This window comes from Acanthisitta chloris, unplaced genomic scaffold (assembly GCF_000695815.1).
Source record: "Acanthisitta chloris isolate BGI_N310 unplaced genomic scaffold, ASM69581v1 scaffold2721, whole genome shotgun sequence".
In the NCBI taxonomy this organism is placed as follows: Eukaryota; Metazoa; Chordata; class Aves; order Passeriformes; family Acanthisittidae; genus Acanthisitta; species Acanthisitta chloris.
Window position 1 is genome coordinate 156148 of NW_008657447.1, and position 17150 is coordinate 173297.

Consider the following 17150-nt stretch of genomic DNA (forward strand, 5'->3'; position numbering starts at 1 on the left):
TTTGCTTCAGCATTTCAGGAAAGCTTTACTCTTGCATCTCATTTCAGTCCTGCCTCATCTTTTGTCTTTCCTTGGTGACTTAACACAAAATACGTGATCAAAAATGTATCTCTGAAAAGAAATCTGTTAAGCAGGATTGCAGTAATGCAGTTATTAGCAATCTGTAGTTAAGAGATGTTAAACAGTAGAGGAATTGTGGGAAATTCTGTTAGGTAATAGATGCTGTTTTTAAAGATAATTTGTTATGTCACTGGTCTTTTAGAGTATGAGGGAAAGGGACAAACCTACCACTTTGTGGAGTAAAGATGACCAGCATATGGAAGAAAGAAATCAAGCTCTAGGAATCTTCTCTTTGCTTTTGTCTAGATATCAATGAGTGTGAGATCTTTGGAACATGTACCCAGGACTGCAAAAATTCCAAAGGAAGCTATGAATGTTTCTGTGCAGATGGCTTCAAGTCTGTGGGTGATCAACATGGGAAACAGTGTGCAGCTAATGGTATGTTAACTGATAGAAAGATTTGTTGCTACCTGTAAAGAGCAAGTGGAGTAAGCAACTTAATGAATATAGTCCTCTGTTTTATAGCAAGGGGCTAATGAAAACCAAACTTTATTCTGTAACATAATATTATCTGTATACTCCACCTATTCTATATTCAGGAATACAAGTGCTTATATCTGCTTCCAATTGTAAATGTTAAAAATATACCTTGATTTGGGTGCATGCCTTCCTTTCTCCTGAAATTTTCTACAAACAAAATCCTGTTATTCTGTGGTTGTCATCAGAAGGAAATTAATGTTGCCTACTCCTGAAGTTTAGGTTTTATCAACAAAATAATTCATGAGAAAAAAAGCTGCATTAAGTACAAACCAAAGGCAGTTTGATGACTGATTCCCATTCATTGTTCATGGACTGATGCACACGAACGGGAGGACTTTGGCCAATATTTAGTATTATACCTCAGTGGAGTGACTACAGTGTGTAGCAGTCATTGAATAGGTAGAGTTGATTCAGAAAATAATAGTTAAGAGGATAGTAATAATAAAATTAATTATAATTTCCCAGGTAATCCTCCATTGTTACTGCTGCCAGATAATGTGCGGATTCGAAGGTACAATATCTCATCAGAACAGTACTCTGACTATATTGACAACCAGGAGCGCATCCAAGCTCTGGATTATGATTGGGATCCTGAAGGAATAGGCCTGAGTGAGTATGTTAATACTCAAGCATGCAATGGTTGGTTTAAAAAGGTGCATTTCTTGGTTGAATGTGCCCCTCCCCTCTACTCAGTCCCCAGCACTACTGTGGTTTCTTTTAATGTTTAATTTAGTTTGGTCGGGTTTTGCTTAGGTTTCCCTTTCATTTCAGTGTGAGTTTAAGCTATGGATTTGTGGCTCTTTCAGACTGTGCTGCAGTAGAGGATTGTTATAAATTAACCCCTTTCTTTCCTTCTGCCTTTGCCAGTCCCCAAACCTGGCTCAAGTCATGCAAAAACTAAATGTTATGCTAAGCTGGAATGTCCAGTAGATCCCTGTATTAGCTTAGATTTTTGCTTCTTCATCAGCATCCTTTTTTTGGCATTTTCACAGGGGGCCACTGTCCTGGGCCATACTTGCTCCTTAGAGTTATGAGAATCTAAATTATTCTCAAAATCATGTGCAAAGGCTTCAGAGCTAAGATCCTCTACTCTTGAAAAATGTGATATATATTCTGTAATAACCTACATCAAGATGACATTAGATGTGCTTCTTAACTATGATGGATGGCTTAAAACCCACAATGTAACTAACACAATGTAATTTAATTGGACAGATGACTCTGTGTTATTCATAAATAAATGGGTCTGGCAACTTCATATAAGAGCCTCAGAAAGATTAGAATTTTCAAAAAATATCGAATAACTAGACATTTGTCACCTTTTTTGAAGGTATCGTGTACTTCAGCATTCTGGGACAGGGTTCTGAGTTTGGAGCCATCAAACGTGCTTATCTGCCCACATTTGACAGCAGTAGGAACAATCCTACAAAGGAAGTTGACTTGAATCTCAAATACATAGTCAGTCCTGATGGGTTAGCTGTTGACTGGGTTGGAAGGTAAGTGCGCTGAAAAGCCAGAAAAACGCTGTACATTGAACGTGTCAAGGATGTGATCAGGCCATGCAAAATCCATTTTTTTCTTCCTTATGAACTGTCTCTGACGATGTCTAGTCTGAAAGTAGTTCAGAACCATGCAGTGAGCTGTCTTTGCCCAGAGCAAGTTAATAGGTCAAATGCATGTGGCTGACTGCAACACATATTCTTTGAGGAAACTTGCATTATCCTACAACTGGCAGATCAGTTTTGCATCAGTAAAGTGATAATATACTAGCCTTCCTGTCAGATGGATTCTTCTTCAATGACTTAAGCTGGTAACTTCAATGGTAAGCTCCAGGGAACAAGCTTTCTCTGCTGTTGGAAGGAAACCTCCCTAATTCTTAATGGAATTTGTCTTTTGCCTTTGCTCCTTTCTTACTAGCCTTGTGCAATAAGAGCAATCCTGAACTAGAAGTGGCTCTGAAGTCTAATGAACAGATGTGTTTTCTCAGAAAACAACAATATTTTTGTCATTGTGTCTCAGAGTTTTTTCTCCCTTTTATTGGCTGTGTATTTTTGTAAAGTTAAAACATGGTAATTTTCTAACTTACTAATAAAAACAATGAGATCGCTGCTTATGTTTACTTCCTTGGAGAAGTTCCCGAAGAAAGCTGGGCATGACTTTTGGGAGTTTGACTCTGATGCTGATGGTGTCATTTCGTGTTGCAATGTAACTGTTAAAGGATGTGGTAGACAGGCATAGCTGTAGTCCATTTGGTACAATGTTGAGAGGATCCTGATGTTTGTAGATAGACACTATGTGTCTATCATGACTAATCATGTTGTCGTGATTCTGTTTGAAGCTGAATGGACAGAGGTTATAGAGATGACTCAATCTTCTGTACAGTGTTGACAGATTTTGGATATTCCTGGTACAAATCATGACAAAGAAAAAGAAGTGAAAAACTGTATGTTTTCTTCCAGCAGTTTTAAAATATGCAATAGGTATATTAAGGTCTGGGCTAGCCTCCCAGTTATTTGTTGTTCACTTCATGAACTGCGGGCCACCTAGAAAACCACGTCTTTGAGGGCAGAAAGGAGTGTCTGAATTTCTGTTCACAAATCCATATGGTCATGAGAGCCAGGATAGAGCATATATATCACAATCATCCTGGTGAGGCTAGTGTCTTCAGCACTTCAAACATAGTGTTATGCTGATTTCAGAACCATGTTGTATTTTCTAGAAACACATTTACGTGCCTGCATGTTGTATAAAAACTTACATGTGGTTTGAGATACTTAGTCCTTCAGCTTATCTGCAAAGTAGGAATGACAGTATTTTCACATGTTCCCAAGCCAATTATGAGATAATTTATTCAATCAGAAGGCACCATGTGATTAGTGAGTGCATAAAAATGAGTCTGTTTATTATCAAAGGTAAAAAAAATTAATACAGCCACAGTGATAAACAAAATTAAAGGAAGAGTAGACTGAGTGCCCTGTTTGGTAGGACTAAAAGCATCTGCATCTCATGTGGTAAGAATTTATTCATTAGCATCTCTGCAAGAATCTAGAGAGGAACTGTGAACTAATAAGCTGGATACCTTCAGAGCTGCTAAATAAATTACATGGTAAATAAAGTTTTACTTGTAATGAAACTCATCATCTCCTGGAAAATGGAATCTTTAAGGATGCTTATTAGCCACCTCTGCTGCTTAAAAGTAGCAATGAAAGCTCTCAGTAACCCTTCAGTGAAGTCTATTTGGGAGGGAACAGTGGCAGCTGCAGAAACTGTCAGAGGAGAAAATTGGTGAGCCAATAGATCACATTTGCTAGACTTACCTATACTTAGGGTCTGTATACTCCAGACTGAACATGTTCAGATGTAATCAGTGCAGCTTCATTATATTAATTTTTTTTGGTTTGACATGGCTGCTTTTCTTTAAAGTTCTTGGTATTCTTTTCTCAAGTGTAAACTATTTACTGTTGTAATGTTTTGTGTCTTATGTAATTCAGACATCTTTACTGGACTGATGCAGGGACTAATCGCATAGAGGTGGCAAAATTAGATGGACGGTACAGAAAATGGCTTATTTTTTCTCTACTGGATCAACCAGCAGCTATTGTTGTCAATCCCAAACGCGGGTAAGTACTACATTACTTACCAGAATTATTTTCAATGCTATTCAAAATCAAAAAACACACACAATGGTGCATTTTACAGGAAAGACTAAGGGAATGTTTTCTGGAATTTCCCTTTACTGATGTTGGGAAGTTTGAATGCATGGGAAAGTACTTTAGATTAGATTTCTTATGGATGCTTGTGTTGGTGACAAGGTAAGATAGGTCAAATAAAAATCTCCTTTCTACAGTGTTGTGCACCCACTAAATTTCTTTGTTACTACGGAAATGTGGAAATAGATGTGAATGTCTCTTTACCAGCTCCAAGCAATACAGACATAGTCTCCTTCACAGGGGAAACTAGTGTAAATACATCAATACATTCAACAGCTGTGCTTTCTACAACTTGTATTATGTGATGGATATTGTAATACATACTTCTCTCAGCTGGAGTAAAGCAGCATGGCTCCCTGAAGTCATCAGGATGCTGCAGCTTCATCATGACTGATGGATGTTCTTTTGGTATTTATATTCTGTACTTGAAATAAGATTGTTCAGAGAACACTCTGTGACCTTCTCAATCACATCTGCAAAACATAGCTTGCTGAACAGCATTTTGTTCCACAACTGACCTTTTCCATGAAATTCCAAAGGTTAATCATGGTGACCAAGTTCTGAACCATATTAAATTCTGGTTCTGTCCTTTCAGACTGATGTATTGGACTGACTGGGGAAGGCAGCCAAAGATTGAATGTGCCTGGATGGATGGACAGCAAAGACAAACTCTGGTCTCTGAAGACCTTGGCTGGCCAACAGGTCTTTCTATTGATTATTTGAACAATGATAGAATCTATTGGAGTGATTCTAAAGAAAATATCATTGAATCCATGAGACCTGATGGGACTGACAGAACCATCGTATTACATGGAGGTAAGAACTTATTATGCAATTTATGTAATAGTAACCAAGATGTTTGCTAACAAGCACTTGGGCTTCACAAGTCAGGCAAGATTTGGAGCTTTTCAAAGAGTGAGTCTTGGTAGTGTTTTCTCCCTTATACAGGGGAAAATGGCACACCAGGTCCAGTGCTCATGATGCCTGGTAACTAGACTCCCTGAGGGTAGTTTACATGTCCCGGATAGGAGACAATGTGGAAAATTGACTTCTTGCTTTTTAATGTATATTTTTAAGCAGTCTGCAGGCACAGTGACATGAAGTGGTCGGGCACATGAGAATGTAAATATATAGCTCCAAATGTCTTAAAGTGAAAGGATTAGATAATATATTTAAGCTGAAGAAGAACAGCAGTTTTGTTGTTCCTGCCTGAGATTTGCTTGCTGACAGTCCTTTGTTTGGTTCCTTTGAGAAGTAGGCAGTCCATACAGCCTTGATGTCTTTGAGGGCCATTTATATTGGATAGCTAAAGAACGAGGAGAAGTCTGGAAGAAAGATAAATTTGGAAATGGAGAAAAAGTGAAAGTGCTGACGGTAAATCCATGGCTTACTCAAGTGCGCATCTATCACCAACACAGATACAATCAGTCAGGTATGTAATCAGGATCCTGGTGAGCCATTCCTTGCTCTGAGATGAAAGTTGGTATCAATGTCCTCAAAAGGGCTTAGTAATCTTCTGATAATGCATCTATTAGTATGCAATAATATTAGTTTCTGACAACCTAAAAATAGAGGCTGGCAAATATTTTCTGCACACCCAAAATTAAATTAACAGTGGAACACCAAACACTGTTCTTCAGAGTTTCTAAGTTCTAGTTTTGGCCTTGTCCTTTCTCTTGCCCTCCATCATGGAATTGTTATAGAGATGGCAGCCACAGTATATATTTATCCTGGCAAAGTGTTGGCTGTTTAGTACTGCCTCCAAAGCAGGATTATTTCAGCTATGATGTGTATTGTGGGCAGAATGGAAACTTCAAACAAAGTTTACCAGAAGAACCTCCTGTTGATCATGAGGTTCAAGAAGGACCCCCTTGCTAAATTCCCTTCTCAGAGAGGACTCGAGAGTGGCTGGATCCAATCCTAGTCCCAGACTGGTCAATGTTTTATGTCTAAATGATTATATAGGTGTAATTGAGCCCTTATATGACTTTGTCCTGCAGGATTAAGGATGGCAAAACAAATATGAATAAAGTAAATTATTTAAATTGATGATGATAATGATTAGATCAAAAGACTTCAATCAGGATTATTTACACACAGAATAGGTTGTTATGACTACTAGTATAGAGCACTGTTTATTAAATTAATAATTTCAAAACTAGCTGAATGGTTATAAAGATGGATGTTACTCATTCATACCAATGACCATGGGCAAAAGTCTTTCACTCAGCCTCAAGGAGTAACCTTGAGGGGCCTCTCCACTCAAAGGAGGAATCTCCATACAAGTTCCTAGAAGGGATATGCTAGAAGACCCTGTTGTGGAACTGGGTTTTTATAGTATAAAGTGGTTGACTGTCAGTCATATATTTCTAGGCTAGCTATGTCAGCTCAGCAGCCCTTAGATAACTTACCAGTGCTATCACTTGTTGGTTCCTTTATCAGGAACTTTGCCACAACCTCACCAGTACCGGTTTCTGCCAGGAAACATTTTTTTAACATCTCAGAATGTTTGATTTTGGGATTGTTGAGTCAGACTGGTCTCAATATTCTTCAACACCAGTAGCAGCGTGATCTCCCTTCTCCATCTATCACTGATAACCTCTGAAAAGTAAAGTTTGAGCTATTTTACCACTACTTAGGCAGAGCATCCTGCTACAACATGTCCACAGTAATCCAAGGGGAGGATGCCCAGAGGAGCGTCCAGCACACACCTCATTGAAGGTGCTTTAGCTTTCAGAATCAGAAAGCTCCATGTTGTTTGGAGACATTCAATTTCTTCTTGGTGCCACACTGGCTCTCAACAGCCATTGTCTCTCTCTTAAGCATGTAAGAAGAGGCAGAGAGAAGGTTTTGGTATAAATGTGGTATTTGGGCATTAAAAAAAAATGGATCTAGACTTGTTTAGATTTCTGGTATGTGATGTTGATGAGATACACTACTGATGAGAACTGCACTGCTTTACCTCAACAATATGCTGGATTGCTTCTTAAAATGCCTTTATCGCTTTTTCAGTGCCTAATCCTTGTAAAGATGTCTGCAGCCACCTCTGCTTGCTAAGACCAGGAGGATACACCTGCGCGTGTCCTCAAGGGACTCGGTTCATAGAAGGAAGCAGCACAGAGTGTGATGCAGGTAGAATAATTTGTCAAACTGGAAATTAAAGCAACAGAAGCTTTTCTCTAGGAATGCAAATACAGTACTGAGTTAGAAATACGGTGGGATGAGCTAACTGGTGTAATAGATATTGTAAGACAGGACATCTGGCTTTTATTTTCAGTCATCACTGATTTGTGGTCACCTTGTGCACTTCCTTTTATCTCTTTGCATGTATTTGTAAAATGGATATAGGTATATCACTCCAACCAGACCAGATCCAGCTACAAAATTGGTTACAGTTTCTGATTTTTCTTTTGAATTCCAAAATATTTTATTTTCTTTCAAATGCATTGATTTCAGAATTTAGAATTTCTGACAAATTATTGTTAATAATTTTGTTTACCATTCCGTTAAAGGTAATGTTTCATCAGTATAATAGAATATAATAGACACATAAAGCTTATAGAACTCAGAGTATGGACAGAGACATCTTCTAGATAATTATCATGCTCTGGAAAGCTAGAGTTTCATGCTTGGTTGTTGCATTGCAGCAAAGTCCTTGCAGTGCTTGCAGGAGAAGAAAGAGCATACCACTGCAGGATTTTTTTCTCTGTAGCTGAGAGGCTGCATTCTTAGCTTGCAGTGATGTAGGTTGTAGCCAGATGTCCTTGTACTTGACCTTGCAATATATATTTAATACATCATGATTTATAAATTATGTCAGGCATCCTTCCTGTGGTTAGTCTTCTCTGAATTATATTCTTTTTGCACTGAAAATGTCATAACCTTTTACACTTCCTTACCTCTAAATTACATTTTCTTAGTAATTGTTAATGCTTTTCCTATTACCATATGGTGTGAGCTGCAGAAAGAGGAGTTAGCAATATGTAATAGTGAATGGAAGTATGCAGTACTCTTTAAATTAGGGCTCAATAACACTGTTGATTGCATTGCTAATAGCTGTTTTTTGCTCTGAGGACACTGAACTTGTTATTCTTTTCTGAAACCGGTTTACATAAATGTCTGGGAATTAAGAAAACTGTGCTTGATTTTATTTTGAGGAAAAGAAGGAGACAAATTATAAGATACATAGTACCGTCTCCATTTTCAAATGTATTTTTATCTTGACTTTAAGCAGATTTTTTTAGTTAGTGAACTGTGACTGCCATAACTAATGTACTGACCAAACATAGCTTTTGCATATACATTTGGTTTATTTGGCCCTTTGCCCATATTGCAGCTACTGAGAAACAGCCTGTAAAACCTCTGCATTTCCCCTTTTTGTACTCCATTTACTTGAAGGGAATTTTGCCTGTAAGTAACACTGTAACAAGAGACTTCCTCTGCCTCTGGCTGATAAAAATTTTGTGACAGAGGTATTATGATTTATTTTATCAGTGTAAGACAGACTGTGAAAGTCCATCCTTATTTTATAGCCTATAATGATGGCTAAGATACAGAGCTTTTCCTATGTTAACTGCAGTTTTTGGACAGCATATCTTGAGCTCTTACTGAAGTACAATTTTATTTTCATTTGACTCAGCATTAGAGTAGTGCTCTTTCTGTATGCACATTTCCATCCACTGCTTTTCCTCATATGTAAGTGCATCCCAGTTTGGCCTTCTCTGTGCAACTTTCGGGTCATTGGAGGGAAGAGTCTAGACAAAGGAAATAAAGCATTGCTATTCTCTGAATGGAAAGGTTTGTAGGGTGGTGGTAGGCTGTATTGCATGAGCAACAGAAAGTGAGTGGACATACAGCTCTTGAGTTGACTATGCCTACTTTGTACCGAATAAGTAGTTATTTTCTGAGAACACATTTTACTCAATTAAAATAAACTGCTTTGGTAGAAAAAATAGACATAATGGCAACAAATGTGCTATCAAAAAATAATCTGAAAATAGAGTTTGCATATGCAAGTTCTATGGAGAGAAATAAAATGCTCTATTGGTAGTATTTATTTTGTTAAAGATGTCTTGCTAACACGTGTGGCTTTTGAATTTTTCAGCTATTGAATCCCCTCCCACAATGCCCCCAGCTTGCAGGTGCATGAATGGAGGAACATGCTACATAGATGAAAGCAGTCTACCAAAGTGCAAGTAAGTCAGTATGTTATTAGGGTAGTCCTGGGTCTGGTTGTGCTAGTTTAGTCTCACAGACAATTAAACTCTATGAAATTCATTGGAAATGCTTCAGAAGACATCATACATCTGCAGTAGCATGTTTATAACAACTACAGAAAAACAAAGATGCATTAAAATATAGTGAATAAGTAATGCAAGTGCATCAAGTGTGTGTAGGGGGCACAGAATGGACCCCTCCAAACCTAAAAACCCCAGAAAGGCAAACCTCTGATGATTCTAATAAAGTACTATACCAAAAAATGGTAGCAATGGAGAATGCTCAGTAAATGTAGCTTGGAGCAGCCAGCAGGTGCCACCAATGCTCCACTGAAACAAAACCTTTTGACTTCAGTGACTAGTTTTCTGACTCAGCACTTTTTATTTCCACTTTTAACTCTACGAATATATCAGACATACTATATTTACAGTCAGTGAAATACATAATTACTGAACATGGAGTTAAAATTTATGACATGTAGACAAACATTGCAGAATATAATAATAAAGCTGAGGTCCTAAACTTAATAAAAGCTATTCAGTCAGCTGTCCTTCTTACATTTACAGATGTTCTTATGGATACACTGGGAATTATTGTGAAATAGGACTGTCAAAAGGAGTCCCTCCTGGAACAAGTAAGCTTCAAGTATATATTACACTTGGTATTCGAGGTGAAGAATGTAATATACCTCACCATGATACCTATTCAGTGTCAAGCTTATAATTCTCTGGGCTCTTTTTTTTTTTATTGCACTGAACTATGCTTGCTTGAATATTTGCTTATTCTTCTGTCTTTGACAGCAGCAGTAGCAGTGTTGCTGACAGTCATACTAATCATAATAATTGGAGTGCTAGCAGTTGGAGGCTTTTTTAACTACAGACGAACAGGCTCCCTTTTACCAGCGCTTCCCAAACTACCAAGGTATGTTCTGAAGGCTTTCAGAGCTGGAATGCCTGTGAGCTGAAAACGTATGTTTGTTCTTAAATATTTCTGAAAACTCTAGTGTTTGCTGTTTGCTCATTCTGTTGGAATACAGGAAGTGCAGTGTTACAGCAATTCCAGTGGATTTTTGATTCTAAGAAATATCATAGCTGATTATTATTGTGTAACAAAGGAGTAAAACTCTTTTACTTTCTAAATTATCTTCTAAATAATGAGCAGTATAGAAGACTGTTTACCAGATCTGGAACTGGATATTCCGTTCAAAAAAATAAAAAAGACCACACACTTTACCAGATGGCCCTGTAGGCATCAGCTGATTCAATTAAAAAGAGGTAAATCTTAGCTATGATTCCTGTACACAGACAAGACCCACATTATGGGCAACAGCTAAGTTACCGGTTGAGTTAACTCTGCAGTAAAGGTAGGAGTTCACAGTGTAAAGACTGATCGAGTAACTGCAGCACTAAGACACATTCATGGCAGAAATGAGTATGAATCAAGCCTCACAGACAAAAACCTGATATCTTCATTTCACACAGCCTCATAACTTATTTGAGAAGAATTGTTGAACAGTAAAGTTCAAGTCAGTACATCAAAATTTCTACTCGTTCACTATCTTATGATGCAGAAAGTTTCAATTCAGAAAAGCAGGAAACAGGGAATTTCAGTGAGCAGCTTGGAGATTTCTTAAAACTTCTTTGCCCTGATGGATTGGTCTGCACAAAAGTTTTACTCAAATTTAACGATATTAACTTATGAATAAATTGAATTAGTTTCATAGAATCATAGAATGGTTTGGGTTAGAGGAGACCTCAAAGACCATCTGGTTCCAAATCCCCTGCCATGGGCAGGGACACCTTTCACTAGACCAGGTTGCGCAAAGCTCCAGCCTGGCCTTGAATACCTCCAGGGATTCAAGGTTCACCTCCTTGAACACCTCCTTAAACAACTTCTCTAGGCAACCTGTTCTAGTGTTTTACCACCTCACAGTAGAGACACAAATGTCTAATCTGAACCTACTCTCTTTTAGTTTGAATCCATTGCCCCTTGTCCTGTCACTACATGCTCTTATAAAAAGTTTGAATGGGCTAAATTTCTTTCTTGGTGTTGTGTTGTTTATTGTTTGGTTGGTTGTTTTTTTCCTGTGTAGTTTAAGCAGTCTTGTGAAATCTAATGAAAATGGCAATGGAGTAACTTTCCGATCTGGAGCAGATGTGAGTATGGACATAGGAGTCTCTGGCTTTGGAGGTGATTCTGCCATAGACAGAGCAATGCAAATGGTAAGGTTGAGTTCTCAAATGATAGAAAATTCTGTTCTTTTAATGCAGTTTTCATTTGATAGGGGAGAGCCTTTTATGTAAAAAAGATAGTGAGATGATAAACGTGTTCTAGCAAAAGAAGGGAACAATGATCGATAATTTCCTGAAATAGATTTTTGTGATTTGAAAGCAAGGACAAATGTAGGCTGTTCTTCAAATTAATGTGACTTTTCTCAAGATTTATGTGGTAGAAATTAAGTTGATTACCCCCTTTCCTCTTTCAGCATATTCATGGAATATACAGGGAATTAATAGGCGAGTGAAGACATTTTAACAGGGAATTTTTTGAGGGCCTTTGTGTTCCATAGAACAGGTTAAAGTATGTGGTTTTCAAATCCAGACAGTACGTTAGAAAGTTCAGAGAAAAAAACTAAAGCCTAACCACAGGATACACCACTTTGTGCAAAAAATTATTAATTCCACGGTCTCTTAATTTATCCAGTTTAAATAAATCATATTTAATAGTTTTGGAGATATCATACAGTGTAATTCTACTTGATCCATGTTTATTATGCACATCTGAGAAACAGCACATCCCTGTGTTTTGTATCCTGTATAGTCCCTATTTACCAGAAGAAGTAAAATGTCCAAAACATTTTTACTTGTAAGAAACAGACCACGGGTATGTTTGAATAATAAGTGCTTGCTGCAAAACTTGTAAATTACAGACCTAACTGACAGTAAATTTATATGAAATGAAACAGGTAGAGAAGATTAGCTCATGATATACATATATGACCTTTTTCTAGATAAAGAAACACAGTCTTTCTTATAACTAGGCAGGATGTGTAACAAAACAACCATAGGAACACTTCAGCAAATACTGGGAAAATAGTTTTAGTCTTGTCTACTACCTCAAATCTTTTTCATGCATGGAAAACTTTACCATACTTTGCATTTTCTGGCCTAACATTGGCATATTGAAGTTCAACCAATGCAGTTTATACATTGCTAATAACACATCTGGTACAGACTATTTCTATTGAGGTAGTGTTAATTCTCCCTATGTATTCAGAGTATAAACAAAAATGGTATAGTTGACAAGGAAAGAATTCAAAGGGTTTGGTGTACAGCAGCTGTGGGATGTGCCTTCTAAAATTTTAACATCACATATGCATGAGTAGATATTAGAAGGACATTTTTCAGTGTGGCTGTTCTTAGCCAAGCTAGGGTAATTCCAGGGAGGTGACAAGAGTTTGTTGTGTGGTGAAAAGCACAAAGCAGGAATCCTTGTGGCATGAAGCACTGGTTGGTAAAAATGAGGCAGGTTTAAGGAACTAGCTGATGTACTATTCCTCTGTTATTCCTTGCTAGTTCTAGGGCTGTGACAATGAGCAAGACATGTGAGACTGGGTGGGCTTTTGTTTGCATTATCCTCCTGCCTGTTGACGCGTAGCTGGCTAGGCCTGGGTGGCACTGAGTGCCCTTATGTAGCACTCAATATTTTAAGAAATGCTTAAGATGGCACCTTTGCCCCTCTGCTGTAGGCACTGTAGCTGTAGCTCAGGGTTTGGCACAATAGGCAAAGTATTGATTTATAATGAGGGATATGCTAAAAACTGAAACACTGAATTTCTGGCATAGCTCATCTGACATAACAAAGAGACACACTTACTTCTTTGTCTCAAAAATTATAGCAGTCTTCTTGCTGGGACAAAATGAATGAATCCCATTTTTTTATATAGCAGCTAGTGCTTGTTAATTTGTATGTCATTTTGAGTCTCTAAATTGAAATATTCATTTTGGAAATATGCTTCCTTTGATATCTCTTCCCTGTTGAAGGTGTGATTTGTGAGAGTCATCTTTCCCAATCATAAAATACTTTGAGTCAAGTATGAAATGTAAGGGGCTTTTTTTGTTCAGCTAGAAAATGGGGTAATATTGGAACAATCAAGGGTCCAGGCTGCTAAGTTAGGGAGTAAAACAATGGATTGCAAACTAATGCTGTGTTTTTAATAGATGCTAGGTTTGTATAAGCCTATGTGAAAGGAAACATGTTGTTTTCCAAGATGAAGAATTTGACTATAAATCAATTTCTCGCAGTACGGAGGTGTTTATCTCACTACAATTGTTGTTGATTTTCTTTCCTTCATAGAATGAAAACTTTGCAGTGGAGTCAGGGAAACAGCCAATCACATTTGAAAATCCAATGTATGCAACCCAAGATGGTGGAGTCAGCACAGCTGGTGCAGTTACAGTCGTTCGGCCAACACATGTAAGAGAAGCTTAGGCTTGACTTTCACTTTTCATTTTCTATTATGACCTTCTTTCCTTTGAAGAATGTTGATTTTCCTTCTTTTCCTACAGGTAGCAGCAGCCAGTAGTGAAGAAAATGAAAATTTTGAAAATCCTGTCTATGCCTCTGTGATATCTGCTAGTCCAAGTGAACCACCTCAGAGTACAGATGCACCTCAGGTAGGAAACAGAAATGCTTTAAGGCTGCCTTGTTTGTTTTCTGCTCCAGATCACCAAAATTGAATTGTTAGGGAAGCTGCAATACAGTTTCAATTCTCTTTAAATAATGCCATGGATTTTGCACATCATCTGCATCAAGTCCAACTGTCTGGATCATATTGACAAGATTTACAGTAGCTGATCAGGAACAGTTTTATCAGAAAAAAAGCAGCACAAGCACAGAGTTGCCTAGGGCACACAATAAGTGTCTATTTTGATTAAACCCTCCTCTTCTTCCTGGCCCATCTACTTATTTTGAAGTGAGCAGATTGGAACAGAGAGTTTCTTTTCACTGTTAGTTGTGCTTCATTTTGAGGGCAGGCACTAGTCTGAAAACTGTAATGTAACTGTTGTCATTGCTCTCCAGCAGAAATTATTATAACTAAGGCTTTACTTCAGACCCTAAACAATTACTTGTAAAGCCATATTGAATTATACCTTGATAGAAGCAGCAGAGTGTGGGGGGTTTTTGGGATCATCCCCCACTATGAAGTAGGAGAAGAAAAGTCAAGAAAAATTACATTTTGGTTTAAAACAGTGAAAACCCGAGGGGGGGAGGGGTTGGTCTGAAAAAAATTGAAATAAGACATTTAGTCAATGTACTGTCATCATTTTATTCTCTCATATATTTGTAATTTTATCCATATTTAAAAGAGCTAGCAAGGACATTTAAGACACTTGTTCTATGTGTTCTTGCAGGACATTTTAACAATCAAGATCAAAGTATTGCCTCATCTAGATTATTAATGATGCATGAAAGATACATTTTTATATCTTAAAATCCATCTGAATGAACTGATGGTGGCTTGTTTACAGGACCATTTTCATACATTGTGCAGTAAAAGCACCTCTGATGAGCTTTAAAATGACAGATCTGTCAACCTGTTGTAGTTTCATTCCTTCAGTAATTTATCTTGTGTTGTTTTCAAGACTTTTTTTTCCTCTTTGATGTACTTGTCTGGAATGATATTAATATTAATGAATGATATAAATATTAATAATATAAAGTAATCCATGAATTAATTTAGTCATTTTTATTGCCTTCTGCCTAGCCTTGTGTGAATCCTGCTTTAGGTAAAATAACCATAACGGGTTATCTAGCAGAAAGGAAAGTTGAGTTCCATGCGTAGAATTAAAACATGAAATGTTTTAATGTAAGATATGTAAGAACAATCCAGCTGAAATTGCTAAGCTAGCAGTCAGTGCTAGTAAAATCCAACAGTTTCCAGAGAAGTTGTGAGAAAAATGTCTAAAGTTCTAATTATTTTTATGTTTCAGGAATCAAAATGGAGTTTCTTCAAGAGAAAAGTAAAACAGAACACTAATTTTGAAAACCCAGTATATGCTGAGGTATTGTTTAATATTGTATACTATTTTTCAGCTAGTGTACTGCTGGACTTTGTTCTTGCTTTCATAGGATAAATATTATGGGTAGATTCTGCTGCTGTGTGCAGCAGCACAGACATTCCAGTCCAGGTTAAGGTAGGACTGAAGTGGTTGTGAGAAAAATTACCAAGTCTCATGCAGAGTGAGGGGCTGAGCAGGCATCCAGCTCAGGCAGCACAGGTGCATTGCCCACTCCCCTGAATTCCCAGCCCAGGCACTGTGGCCTGCTCCTGCTCTGGGATCTCAGGGGCCACTTTCAGCTTGCTGGTGCATTCTGGCACAGCTCTGGGGCCCAGCACAAGCAGGAGGCTATTCTACTGCACTAGGAATGAAGAGTCTATTTCTGCCCTCTCAGTCTTGGCCTCAGCACTGCACAAAAATTCAGTAGCTCTGTTCACTGTAGCGCTGTTTCTATAATAGCTTCATTTTTTTATCCATACAGTTAGGTGATCTTCTTTTAAATTGTTCTGCCAGCATGTGGTATGTGTGCTGAAGGAATTCTCCCCTGGCTTGAGTGTGGAGGTTTGGAGTTCTACTGACTTGAGCCAGTAATTCCAGCCCTTTTCATCCTACAATTTTAAATTTCCAGATAGCCTAAGTGACTTAGGAACCTCTGTCCCAAAGTCATGTGATTAAAACTAGTTGCCTTTTGTGAAGAATTTAGGTTTCTAATGCTTGAACAAGGTGGGAGTGAGTTCAGCAAGCCAGAGATTCATCTCCCCAACACTAAAGCATGTAGCACTTACAAACAGTAGTAGTGTCAATGTTATCTATTATTCATGTATGTGCATATAGATACAGAAAACTACTCCTGACATGAAGCATTAAAATGGAAATTCCAGGATATGGACTAAGTTTGTAGCATTGTATTTACTCAGCTGTACTGTCTGAGATGAAATTAGCATTTAATTTTGTTACAGGTGATCATTTGCTGAAATAATTTACACTGTATTTGACTTGAGGAATATTTATTTAACATTTCTGATAGTTAAGGTTGGATGTATGGTGCATTAGAATGTAAACTTGGATTTTATGATTTTTGTTTCAGATGGAAAAAGAGCAGCAACAGGACACAGAAAATGTCCCTACCACTTCTCCTTCACTGCCTCCCAAGATTATTCTAAAGAGAGACCAACCATTAGCTTATACAGCAACAGAGGATACATTTAAAGACACAGCCAATCTTGTAAAAGAGGACTCTGTAGTATAACTAGGTAACTGATTTAGGGAAAATTAGACACATCCATTTGCACATATATTTTTTATAAACAGAAGAGTAAGGTTCACATTCAAATGCTTTATAAAAATATTTACATCTCTTAGCCAATGGCTGGAGATGTACATTGAAACTATGCCTTGTATTTTGACAAATGCCAATTTCTATTTTTATGAACAATTATTGTGATGTACTATATGTATATCTTTGCACTGAAGCTGTCTGAAAGTAATGTTATAAATATATTGTACATTTGTAAATTTTTCTAAGATTATCTTGTTCAGTGATGTTGCTAGTAGAAATTCG

At 37.5% G+C, this 17150-nt stretch overlaps 1 protein-coding gene across 1 annotated transcript in view; it reads left to right on the forward strand.

Moving 5' to 3' along the window:
- The window catches only part of LRP2 (low density lipoprotein receptor-related protein 2), a 115519-nt gene extending 98681 nt beyond the window's left edge, over positions 1–16838 (forward strand). The window contains exons 65-79 of the mRNA XM_009084699.1: positions 367–498; positions 1066–1209; positions 1931–2096; positions 4092–4220; positions 4906–5126; positions 5566–5742; positions 7323–7442; positions 9415–9505; positions 10094–10161; positions 10331–10448; positions 11620–11749; positions 13884–14003; positions 14096–14203; positions 15521–15592; positions 16677–16838. Of these exons, the coding sequence (XP_009082947.1) occupies positions 367–498; positions 1066–1209; positions 1931–2096; positions 4092–4220; positions 4906–5126; positions 5566–5742; positions 7323–7442; positions 9415–9505; positions 10094–10161; positions 10331–10448; positions 11620–11749; positions 13884–14003; positions 14096–14203; positions 15521–15592; positions 16677–16838 (1958 nt within the window). The remainder of the gene's footprint in view (positions 1–366; positions 499–1065; positions 1210–1930; positions 2097–4091; positions 4221–4905; positions 5127–5565; positions 5743–7322; positions 7443–9414; positions 9506–10093; positions 10162–10330; positions 10449–11619; positions 11750–13883; positions 14004–14095; positions 14204–15520; positions 15593–16676) is intronic.
- Positions 16839–17150: the final 312 nt, after the last annotated feature.